General features: G+C 30.8%; 1 protein-coding gene and 1 long non-coding RNA gene across 7 annotated transcripts in view; one reads left to right on the top strand and one right to left on the bottom strand.

The window, feature by feature from the left end:
- Positions 1-13,317, top strand: part of sns (sticks and stones) — a 347,782-nt gene that overhangs the window by 324,907 nt on the left and 9,558 nt on the right. The window contains exons 4-17 of the mRNA XM_015331460.2: positions 541-762; positions 2,302-2,481; positions 2,967-3,257; positions 3,701-4,000; positions 5,419-5,555; positions 5,701-5,854; positions 6,095-6,397; positions 6,661-6,936; positions 7,097-7,387; positions 7,505-7,683; positions 7,939-8,359; positions 9,969-10,124; positions 10,563-10,690; positions 13,000-13,183. Coding sequence (XP_015186946.2) covers positions 541-762; positions 2,302-2,481; positions 2,967-3,257; positions 3,701-4,000; positions 5,419-5,555; positions 5,701-5,854; positions 6,095-6,397; positions 6,661-6,936; positions 7,097-7,387; positions 7,505-7,683; positions 7,939-8,359; positions 9,969-10,124; positions 10,563-10,690; positions 13,000-13,183 — 3,222 coding nt within the window. The remainder of the gene's footprint in view (positions 1-540; positions 763-2,301; positions 2,482-2,966; positions 3,258-3,700; positions 4,001-5,418; positions 5,556-5,700; positions 5,855-6,094; positions 6,398-6,660; positions 6,937-7,096; positions 7,388-7,504; positions 7,684-7,938; positions 8,360-9,968; positions 10,125-10,562; positions 10,691-12,999; positions 13,184-13,317) is intronic.
- Positions 1-13,317, bottom strand: part of LOC149032340 (uncharacterized) — a 58,438-nt gene that overhangs the window by 31,401 nt on the left and 13,720 nt on the right. Inside the window, exons 2-3 of one of the 6 annotated variants that reach the window (XR_016176794.1) lie at positions 11,666-12,205; positions 10,758-11,589 (exon numbers count right to left, since the gene is read on the bottom strand). The exons of 2 other annotated variants lie outside the window; for them this stretch is intronic. This is a non-coding gene — a long non-coding RNA (uncharacterized LOC149032340). Of the gene's footprint in view, positions 1-2,342; positions 2,480-6,205; positions 6,333-10,757; positions 11,590-11,665; positions 12,206-13,317 lie in introns of those variants that run through there. 3 more of the 6 variants (XR_016176793.1, XR_016176795.1, XR_016176797.1) reach the window with 3 other exon arrangements.

The raw sequence follows: 13,317 nt of genomic DNA on the forward strand, positions 1-13,317 counted from the left end.
GTGCGAGTGCATTTTCAAATCCGAATCGCATTGTGTTCGACATTGCAATCGACTGCAATATCGACTGCTAAATCAATTATTTCGATATTTTAATTGTTTTAACAAATTTTAACAATTAAATAAAATTGTAATATATATATATATACGATACCATATTTTATATTGCTATTTACTGAATGAAAGATTAATTAAATTATACGTGAACTGTAATACAACTTTAAAATATTGTTTGACTAATATATTTATACTTGTCATTTATATTATTTATATCATGAAATTTATATTTTATTTCTATAACATGTATTTACAAGGATGCTTCAGGTTGACGTTGCTGTGGCTTTGTTATAAAATGTTGACTAAATATAATTCTAAACTATTTAGTAAATTATAACAACACACAAAATAATATATAACTATATATAACTATCGTATGTACTAAGTTGAAGGAAAAAACACAAAAATTCATTCAAATTAATATTGAATAAATTCAATTAATAAGTTCACCCATTTATGATGTAATTTTTGTTCTTTTTGTTACAGCATTACCTCAAAAAGTCGAGATCAGTAGTCACCCATACAAGAAAAATCTGGACGGTATAAGTCATTCGAGTAAAAACAAAATCGAAGTGAAAGTTGGCGAATCAACTCGTTTGGAATGCGTTGTGAGATCTGCCAAACCTGCAGCTTCCATAGTTTGGTATCGTGGAAATGTACAAATCAAAGGTGGTGATACTAATATCATACCAATATCAATCGAAGGTGGTAAGTTTCTATTATTTTAATATACAATTTAAATAAATTTTATCTAATTCATGATCTAATTATTTATATATAAAGTAGTGTTTTTTTAAATATTTGATGTGTATCAACTACTGTAAGTTATTCGTAACTTTGAACATTTTTAAATAACACACCTTTACCTTTTAATGTGTATCATCTTAAAAGTTAATACGAAACTACATTGATCGTCAAGAAAATATGTGCAAATTAAAAAAAAAAAAAAAGAAAAGAAAACTTGATAACATAAATTGTAAATTGTTTAAAAATGTACTCAGAGTATATGCAAGCTCAAAACAACACGTATGTATGTACATAAATAATAATTATTATAATTATAATAATAATAATAATGATAATGCACGTGAAAAGCCGGTAAAAGCATTGATTTGAATTTAAAATAGAAAAATAATAAAATAAAACAAAAAATAAAAAAATAAAATAAAAGGTAGGAAAATTAATTCAAAACGCATTCGTCACATTTTCTCATTTCGCGTTACCGATACGAAATTCGTATATAACGAAAAATGAAAGAAACGTCAGCAGCTTAATTGAATTTTCCTTCTAGTTGCGAGAGAAAGAGAGAGAGAGAGAGAGAGAGAGAAAGAGACCGTTCGATCATCCGAAAGTATCGATTATTCCGCTCGCGCGCACCTTCGATTAAAACGAGATAACGGTGGGATATCGGGCAGGGCAATGCAATCACGGAACAAACATCGATGTATTTTAGAATTAACGCCGTTTAAAACATTCCATGCTCGTTTCTCGTAGTATGTACTACGTGCTTTGGTTAACGGTGAGCCAGAACAACCATACATATTATATACACATACATATACATACATACGTATTGTATCCTATCAAGAAGAAAAAAAAAAAAAAGAATCAACAGTCTGTCTATGAGGAGGGAGGTTTGTTATATGGTGATGGGGTCTTACTTTATATTATCTAACGAGTTTTCTTCAGTAATATTAATTATATCATGGAGAATCATTTAAAGCAGGAGAAAGTCAATTTATTTTGACAAAAGCGAATGCTTTAATGTTTCCTGAAATAATTATGTTTATAATTAATAATATATAAATTAAAATATATTATATTAATAAAATAAAAAAATATCTAATTGTTTTTTATATAAATATTATAATTATTTTAAGTAAATATAATTAAACTAGGAATATACTTTTGTAACAGTATAATTAGTAACACTAATAATTATAATATATTTTAAAATATAATATAATAATTGTTATTCTTATCATTTATATTCTTTTAATATAATATTATAAAATATATTATTTAAGATTTATTAATAATAGTTCAAATCTTAATGATCGTATTAATTTACTAAAGTGTAAAATCAAACAAAAGGAGTTAGTTAAATGTAGTATAGTTATTATATATATATATGTATATAGAGATAAGTAATTAACTAGGTAATTACTTACTAAGGAAACAAGCATACTTAAGAAAATATTAAGACAAAGCATGTTACTTCATTCACATCGATAATGCTTGTTTCAGACAAGGAGATGTTGAAGCCTGGTGAAACTACGAAGAAACTTCTCAAATACGATACCCACGGATCTATCACTATAGTCCCCACTGCCGACGATGATGAGATGGATTATACCTGCGAAGCCAATCATCCAGCAATTCCCATTAATCGTCCTATGCGGGCGACCATCAAACTCTCCGTTTTCTGTAAGTAAAGGACCCATCGAATATCTAACATGCACGAACATTAATCGGAAAGATAAATTGGATCGATCGTAATTGATAACATCGTAGAAATTTATATTTCAATATGACAATGTTCTATAGTAAGTTATATTATTTTTATTTCATTATTTGTGAATTTATATTACGTATTTTATTACATTTATTTCGTAATATTACACAGGGGGTGTGTATGAGTTTTTCAATAATTTTCTTAAATTCCATTATATTAATCCTTCAAATTATTTTTCTTTTTCTAATTATAAAACATTACGAATCTAATTATTAATATATAAAATTTCAAGTATACAAAAGCTTCGATATATTATTTAATTTCTAATAAGAACACAGATATTAGAATTAATTGCTAATTGTAATAAAAAATATGGTTAATGTGATTCCTTTACGAAATTGAATAGCAAATTTAATCGGATATAGATTTGGAAAATAAAAATAATGAATTTTGACAGATCCACCAGGTATACCGTACATCGAGGGTTACACCGAGGGTGAAACCGTACAACGTGATCAACAAGTGGAGCTCACCTGTCGATCGCGAGGTGGTAATCCACCGGCCCAAATCGTTTGGTTTAGAAATAACAAACAAGTCACTACCAAGTATAATTCAGAAGGAAGCCTATCTGAGAGTGTTCTGTCTTTCAAGGCCATGGCACAAGATGACAAGGCACGATACAGATGCGAGGTGTCCAATATCATGAGTGTTGAACCCATGAAAGTGCACGTTGACCTAACTGTACTTTGTAAGTATTAAAAGGGGAAAGACATTTTATCTTGTGTCATATTAAACTATACTTCAACGATGCAAAGAATATTTTATCTCATTAACGTCATCTTAATTATCAACGTCAATTATTTAAATCGTATTAGGGGGTGCGCTGAATAAAATTACTTCGAGTAGAGAAGATATTTTGATTTAAAAGTCGACACAACTTTTCTTTTTTTAAACATTTAACACTTTTGACAAATCACCTTTACTTTAACTTTTTCATTCATTCAAAAAAAAATCCTAATATAAAAACATTTGAAAACATCTAATATAATATATAAATATATTTTAATAATAATATTAATAATCTTATTAATAATAGAATATATAGAGAGATAAAAATCGAATAAAATAAAATTTAAAAAAAGTAACACTAGAAGAAGATGAATATAAAAGAAAAAATAATATTTTTTTTAGTCGTACCAGCCGGTGTGATAATCACCGGACCTACCGAAGCAAAGGCAGGTGAACAAGTTGTGATTACTTGTACAACAGAGAACTCTAACCCACCAGCGGATATAAAGTGGTCGGTTGACGGTCGGAACTTTGAGAATAGCACGTCGAAAACGGAACCAGCGTCTCAGGGTGGTTGGATCACAACTTCGAATGTGACTTTCAGTATAAATCACAAGAGTAGAAGCATCGTTGTTATCTGCCACGCGTCGAATGCTAAACTTGCTGAGAATGTGGTTGGCACACATACTATCAACGTCATCTGTGAGTAATAATATACTATATATATATACCTAACTATAATGAAATTTTCGTTGGATGAACTCGCAAACGATCAATTCGTCAACCCATTAGAATCCCCACTCACCCTCTTCGAGTTATTTTTACTTGATCCGATCGTTAATCCATTAATACTATTCGAGAACGTTGAAATGACAAAGAAAATTCACCCTTAGGGTATACACAATCATCCTTTATTCGTTCCTTTACATAGTTTCAACTATATTAAGTAAATCATCCTAACGATTCTGTCCTCTTCAACGGATACACGATACAACCCTCACGATGCAACAGAGTGCATTATCGTCCTTCGCGTAGTTTCTGATGCAAATTCCTACCTTCGGTTTTGGTAAATCAATCTTCTTGGTTAGAATGTTAGGATAGACATATATATATATATATAGAGTGAGAGAGAGAGCGAGAGATAGAGAAATTGGCGATCGTACTTCCTAATTCAGAATTCTGCTGTTTGAGCAAATTATTCTCGTTCCGAGACAACGCCGTGTTGTTGGGTGGTAACTCTCTCTCTCTCTCTCTCTCTCTCTCTCTCTCTCTGGTCTCTGGTTGGTTAGTTGGCAAGAGCCACGCATGTCCGACCTTTCTCTCTTCGTCTGACCGTAACACACTATTGCCAAATGTTAGGAAAGGGTGATGAGGAGAAACACCGTCAATATTTTACGAAATATACCATTGGCTTGTTCAAAGTGTTCTCGAACAGTTGCTATTAAAACTTTAACTCTTTGTGATACAGGATTTGAAATAATAAAATAGTCCTACGTTTGAATTTTAAATAAAACAAAATTGATATATTTTTATTAATAAAGGTATTAATGTAAAAATATAAAAAATAAAATGAGTAACAATTATAATTACATTTGAAGATATTACCAATTGTTTTAAGTAAATAAGATGATTTATAAGCCAATACGTATGCAACTATTGCAATATTTCGAGTGCATCAGAAAGGTGGGACACTGTTCCCCAAAGGATTATCTTTTAGTCGTATCTACATTTAATCTGAAATAAATATAAGAAGAAGTTCAAATAGATAGACAGTATAGTTATCATCATCATGATCATCGTCTCTATGAAAAGAATACAGCTTTTGATAGCTTCGTTAGTTGTGAAATGAATAATGAGCTTTTTAATATAGAATATAATATTCCTGAATACATATACACATAGCTTTGAAAATTTTCACGAGGTGCTACGTCATTTTGCCGAGACAATACAGGGAACTAGTATAGGAATGGTGGTGCACACGTAGCTGGTGCTGCTGTTGCTGTTGCACTACGTATTACGGCAACGCTTTTTGATCCAAACGCAAAGAGAATGAAGATTAAAGCCGGTAACATACACACACACACACACATAGACATATACATTCGCACACTTTGTTCTAGATCCACCCTCGAACCTCTTCGTCACTGGTTATGAAGAGGGTACAACTATAGATGCTGGAACGGTATTAAGACTTCAGTGCACAGCCACAGCTGGTAATCCACTGGCAACTCTGACGTGGTATAAAAACGATAAAAAGGTATAATATGCTATAGAGCAAAAGATTCGATCTGTTCTTTTTATTTTAAAAGATGATTATTTTTCTTTTTTTTTTTTTATATATTATACTTTTTATTAATTCTTTTTTTTTGTTTTTTTGTTTATCTTCTAATTTATTTCTTCAGATTCCTGGTACTTCTAGAACGAGAGATCAAGCAGTTTCCAGTGAACTATTGATTCTCGTTAATGCATCGGATAACAATGCACACGTTAGATGCGAAGCAACAAATTCTGCCACGGAAATACCATTGATGAAAACTCTTATATTAAGAGTCAATTGTACGTATTACATACATTTAAGTGAAACAAAAGTTTGTGTGTTTTCAATTTTCAAAATCCATCGTGCAGTTTGTAATGCAATCAACTCACGAACTTTTGTTTCACCCTAATATGAGAAAATTCTTCTCTAAACCATATTATCAGAAACAAATATCTTCTTTTACTTTCAATTTGCAATAACTATTTATTTATTTATTTATTTATTTATTTATTTATTTATTTATCGTCCATTTATCGTAGTTCCACCCGAGAAAGTGAAGATCACGCGAGAACCACAGGATTTTCATGCAGGTCAGGAAGGTCGTATTATTTGCGAATCAAGTAGCAGCAATCCAGCAGCAGAGATGTCATGGTGGAAAGGTGGTATATCGGTACCCTCGACGAAAAATGGTACTAAAGCAGGTTTACACGGTGGTTTTCTTTCCTACGTCGAATTGGCTTTGGATTTAACGGAAGACATGAACCTCGAGGTGTACACCTGTCAAGCAAGAAACGCTCAAATGGAAAGATCGATACACGATGCTATAACACTTCATGTTCTATGTAAGTACATATATATACACATATAAAAAAATTCAGTGTCAAATTTAGCACAAAACTAGGTGCCCCAACCACACGTTGCAGTAAACTTTCGAAAACTAATAAAATCAAACGGACCGTGTGTAAAAGTGTTGTCAATTTTATTTTTCTTTTAAAATAAAACTTCATTCTACCTCGAAAAATCGACTATAGAAATCCCCAATCGATTTTCCCCACGAGATGATACGGTTACACATTAGTATGGGAGGGGTAAATTGATGTTGTAGACAAGCCAATATTCTCAACGTTGGAACCTTACGAACTAATGGGTATGGAAGGTGAACCCTTCGTAATATCCGTCTCAGCAACTGGAAATCCTAATACGGTAACTTACACATGGACAAGGGACGGCTTGCCTTTGAGTAGTATTGGCAAAAGAATAACTGCTCGTGGACCAACCCTGAATATCACCAAATTGGAACGTTACGATGCTGGAACTTACACGTGCGAAGCTATCAACGAAGAAGGGACTACCTTTTATCCACTCAATTTGACTGTACAATGTGAGTAAATCTTCTCATTTTTTTTTTTTTTTTTTTATATGAATTCCCATATCTTTTTATATCGACATCCTTACGAATATCTTTTATTCAACCATTTGTTCTAAAACTTAATTTATCTATTTATTATTTATGTTCTGTTTATGTGTGTGTTTTACATTAGATCCGGCCAGGATTATACAAACGTCAATTTCTGGTACGATATATCAACCTGGAATTGAAGCTAAATTATTTTGCGAGGTTGACGGTAGCCCTATCGGAGATGAATTCGTGACTTGGCAAAAAGTTGGTTCCAATGCTGAATTACCAGGAAGATATTCGACGTCATTCGCTAACAAAACTTCTTATCTTCATATCGAACATCCAGAAAAGGAAGATGTTGGTGAATATCGATGCAAAGTTAACAATGGAATTGGCAATGCAACTTCCAAACCAATTTTATTCATCACTAATTGTAAGTTAATCAAATCATTATTAATTTTGTTACAATAACAACAATAACAACAAATAAATAAACTATCTACTTTCATCTAAATATCTATTTGTTTTTTCTTTTTTATTTATTTAACAGTTGCACCAGAAATGATGAATACACCGTTAACTAGAAAAGCAGCTGCAAATAAAGGAATAAGTGCGCCACTTTATTGTAAAGCACGAGGATCACCTTTGCCACGTTTTACATGGATTTTTAATGGAAGATCTTTATTACCTAACGCGACTGAAAACAAATATAGCATCACCCATAGCGACGTAAGTGATAACAAATATAATAAATAATAATTTTGTATAAATAATTAACACATTTCGTTTCGTGCTACGTTTACCACCTATGGTTAAACATAAATATTTTTATTTAATATACGTCAATGACTTGAATGAAAAATCCAACAAAAATAATTTAAAATGATATTTTTAATGTTTCATGTGTGTTTTATAATAAATATAACATTATATTATATATAATTTTCTTAATAATTATTTTTATTTTTTTTTTTTTTTTTGTAGTTATCCGAATTAATATCAGAGTCAACATTGACGATAATCAACGTAAAAGCTACCGATTATGGTAAATACGAGTGTCGTGCTGAAAATAAGATGGGTCATTCACTCGACGTCATCCATTTGGATGTAACATCACCACCAGACAAACCTCTCGATTTAGAAGCTTGCAACATGACTCACGATTCTGTAACATTAGTCTGGAAAAGAGGATTCGATGGTGGTTTACCAACGTCTCATCAAATTAGATGGAGACAAGCATTGGATTATGAAAATCGTTATAGATATTTAGACGTTTCACCTGGCGAATATAAAGCTACAATAACCGGTCTTCAACTTGGAACATATTATGTGTTTAGTATTAAAGCAATTAATGAAAAGGGTGACAGTGGTTTCTTGCCAGACATCGTTAAAGTTCAAACACTACGTAAGTATAATGATCATCGACAAAATGCTTCTTATTTCGATGAATTATTTACACATTCCTGCTTATTTTTTTATTTAATCGATTTATTTGTCATCATAATTTTCAATCAATACAAAATTATATATATATGTATACATAGAATATATTGGATCGTCCTAAAAAAAGTTTCTTTTTTTGATAGAATAATATTAAGAATAATTTTTGGACAGTACAGATACATAAAACAAATATAAAATAATTTAATATTATAATTGTAAATTTGACTGAGAAAAAAAGTAAGATAATTTTGCGTGACGATCTAATATATAATTTATTAATATTATATCATAAAACTTATATATTTTGATAATTAATTAATAAAATGTAATAATTTATATTATTAAAAATATAATTTATATATAATTTATATATATACTATTAAATATATTACACACAAATATATTTATATTATATATTTTAATATAATTATATAACAAATAATAAAAATATATATTTTAATCAATATATATAAGTTTGATATATATAATATTAATATCATTATATACATAATATATATATATATATATATATATATATATATATATATATATATATATATATATATATAATTGGTTATGTATTTGATAGATATGATTAACGCATCTTTATTAACGCATCGTTAGCTATAACTGCTTTACGTGTCAAACCATAACGGGCCAGTATGCGTCAATTAGATTAGATATAGAGGCTTCATTTGTGAAATACGCTTGTCATTAAACGTAGATATTACGTGCTACAATAATATATATATATATATTCATTCGTACATGTTCACATTTACGATTCATAGATCATTGAAAATATTTCATGAAAGATTACATATATGTTCGTATGTGTCTCTATGCATACATTTAATGCATATTAGGGGTGGGAACGATCAATCATTCATACTGAATAACGTGATATCAATATGCATTATCAAATTTATCAATAATTACAATAATCGGTAATGCGTTTAATTTTCCTATCTTCCGACAAAATTAACACTACAAATTAATACAAAATAAATTGGATTATTAAAATAAATTAACAACAACAACAATAACAACAACAAAAACTCATAATAATTAGAAGGATAGTCATAAGAAGAAGAAGAAGAACAAAATATTAACAAACAATTATTAACTCTTGCTGCTAATATAAAATAATAGCTTTGTTAATTAAATTAACAACAAAAACAAGAAATACAAAGTGCCTTAAGGGGTCGGGGGGAAGGACTAGGATAACAGTAAGAAAACGAAATGAAATTTGGAAATATGAAAGAGAGAGAGAAAACTAACAAAATAGGCATACACACACACATGTACACATAATCATATTGCATGAATAACAAAAGGGGTGACGGGGCATTGGCTTGGGTTACAGGCGAGGCGCCACCCACCGAGTTGACATCAAGTGAGATTAATTCCTCGTACATCATCGTGATAATCATCACTGTTTCTGCATCCGCTTGTCTCCTCATTGCCACGCCCATTGTCCTTGCTACATTAAAGTCGAAAAAGAAGGCACAGCGTTCTGGTAAATATCATGATTAAAGAAAATTCTTTTTTTTTTTCTGATTATCTCATAGGACCCAATAACGTGGAAAACCTGCCAGACGTCCTCTTGGAAAGAGGGGATTTTCCAATGAATTATATCTATACGTTCGCAGCTACTTCCGTCATCTTTTTTATCGTTAATGTCTTCATCATGTTGTGGTACATTGTACGAAAACGAAATAAAGCTCGTAAGTTGATATGGACTTAGACGAAATTAAACGAAGAACAAGACAAACAATATCAACAACAGAATATTTATACTATTTGCGAAGACTTCAAACAAAATGAAAAATATAATTATTTATATATTTAATATATATAATATAATTATATTATAAGATTATAATTGAATATTAATTGGACTTATTTCTCTCTTTCTTTTAATTTTTCTTTTAAAATTACATTAAATAAATGATCAGTTCCATGATCAATTGCAAGATTCCATTTGTTCAACAATATACTGTATCAAAAGTTATTTGAGAAATACTGTCTGAAAATTGTGATATGAATACAAACAAACAAAAACCCATTGTATAATCTAACCAAAGTAACCAACCAACCAACCAACCAATCAACCAACTATCTTGTTATACTTGAACTAAACGGGTGTTAAACTCTTTTGACAGGATTAAACAAGTCCCAGACAGCTGATATGTATGCACCATCTACCGTCAACGGGGACACCATGACCGGCGAATTAAGTTCCGTGTCCGATGAGAAGAGCGACGTTAACTTCGACGCTAATGATTACGTGGTCAGTGCCATCAGTCAATATGTTCTTAGTAACAAGTAATAACGGAGGGTAGGTTTGAGTTCTGTTAACACTTTTTCTTTTCCTTACCAACCCCCCCACCCAACCCTCACCCTCACCCTCACCCTTTCTTTTTTTAATTTCCCTTTAGCTTATTTTATGCGTTTCCTTTGAAATATCTGCATTCGTTTAGTTGCGTTTAGTTTCGTTTCGTTTCGTTTTTAGTATAAACTGTTTTACTATTTTCTTATCCAAGCATTTTCCTTTCCAACCCCCTTTACCAAACCCCCCTGTTCCCCATTTGTACTTTTTTTTTTCTTTTCTTTTTTTTTTTTCTAGTAGTACTCGCAAACTAAATTCTCGTTTACAGTATTGTGGGGGTAGGGAGGGAGGGAGGAGGAAGGGAAAAAAACTTTTCTCGCGATGCTTAATGTTGGTAGTAGTAAAGTATTTTCGTTTTCTTTTTAACACGAACGTACTAAACTAATGTAACTTCAAAGTAGTAATCTGTTTTATATTCCTTTTTTTTCTTTTTTTTTTTTTTATCTCAGACGTGCATGCACATTTGCTATTGGATGATTGATCGATGATATTGCTTCAATCAAATTTACTTCGGTATATTTCTAATATTCTCTTCACTTTTCTTTTTCTTTTTTATACAATATAATGTTCATCAAGGGTTATGCATTAAATATATTGATTAATCGAATCTGTGATAATAGAAATTCACTATAACGATGAATGGATTGATAGATACTTTAAAAATGTCATTCGCAAAACCGTAAATTTTGAAATGTCACACTGAAAGAGACATAAATAAAAGAAAAAACAAAAAAAAACAAGAAGCCTCATTTGCAAACGCGCACATCATAATGCATCGTAGAAACAATACTCTTGAAAATCTAGAAGAGAAAAGAAAAATAAACAATCAAAACAACAACAACAACAACAACAACAAAAACCCTAGATAATACGTACATCCTCTCATCGTCGTCGTATTCGTCACGCGACGAGAGAAATTGCAGTGTTATCATTGTCCTCTCTGATTTTTGCGTTCGCTTTATTTTTTTTTTTTTTTTTTCTATACAAGAAAATACCGCATATCAGATTCCATATCCAATATTTTTCTCTAGCTTTCTAGCTATTTGTTTTTTTCTTTGTTTTTGGTTTTCTATTTTTCTTTTTTTTGGTTAAATTCTTCTTTCCTCTTTCCCATTTTCTATTCCATGATTTTTCTTTTCTTTTCTATTTTATTTTTGTTCGTTCTATCATCGTCATTCCTTTTCATTCTTTTGTTACTTTCTTTTAAAACATAATGCGTATATTATCAATCCGATCCTCTCTTGTTTCGACGCGATAGCAAAATAACAGAACCCTCTCATTTTTGAACGATAAGACTTTGTATGCTTTTTTTTGGGGGTGGGGGTTGGTTAGAAAAGTGAGAACACACCTTTTCTTTCTTTCTTCCTTTTTTCTTTTTTTTATTTTGTCGTCTACACTCTGTCGAAGGTAGATACGCTGAAACAAAGAGAAAACTAAACAAAAAATCACACACAAATATCGTGGTGTATCAGAATGATAACCAAAGTCAGGAATGAGAAAAAAAATCGCGTGAAAAGTTATTTTTAGTTTCAACCTTTTTACACATAAGAGATGAGAAAGACACACACACACACACACACACACACACGCATACACACGCATACAAAGAATAAATCATACTGATACACTACTTAATTAAGAAAATTAATCAGTAGACCAAATTCGGATTTGGTTAACAATTTTGTAGAAGTAGAATTATAGGTGTACATTAATCCTAAGTATAGTATAGTGATTTGATGGATAAGATTGCACAGATTGCAAAGTTTCATTCGCATTTGTTTTCATCTTCCACCTTTGATCCTGTCAAAGTCTGTGACATAATCGTTAAATCTTTATATTTATGATAGACCTACTTGTATTTTTACGATCAATCGTGATTGAAATGAATCGAATCAAGATATTATCTCTAAAATTTCAAATGATAAGCTACGATAATTTAAAATGAATCGTACGTGACCCAAATACGAATAAAATTTACGAATCAACGTACCAATCCAAAAAAAAAAAACAAGAAAAAGAAAAACTACTTGTTATTTAGGTCAAACAACTGGCTATTAAATTAAACTCATATTGTTTTCTTCTAAGACAATCTTTTTTATCAATTCACTATACTTTAAGTTTAATTGTTTTTTAAATACTTTTGATTATAACTAATCGTCTGATTTATTTCATGTTTCTTTTTTTTTTATTGATCTGTTATTCTAAATCAGGACGAGGGAAGAAAAACTGCAGCTAGTACATATTTAATCGATCAAACTATGCAGGATTATGGGAAGGGTAGTTTAGAGATGCAGGTACATCATCAAGGAACTCTCGGTCGTCGAGGTAACCACGTACCAATAATGAGTATGGATTCTCCACCTCAAAGAACTACAGCAAGTGGGACTCTCTCGGGTGCGTCACCTACAACTGCTACTCGTCTCGACACTCTGCATAGGTGCTAAAACCTCTCAAGTTAATCGCTCTTGGTGTCTTCTCGTTAATCTCTGATCAGATTTATCCACACGTGGGGGGGGTTAATCGTTTGA

Source organism: Polistes dominula, unplaced genomic scaffold, assembly GCF_049000335.1.
Source record: "Polistes dominula isolate Pdom_NZ unplaced genomic scaffold, Pdom_raw_medaka scaffold_35, whole genome shotgun sequence".
NCBI classification, from domain to species: Eukaryota; Metazoa; Arthropoda; class Insecta; order Hymenoptera; family Vespidae; genus Polistes; species Polistes dominula.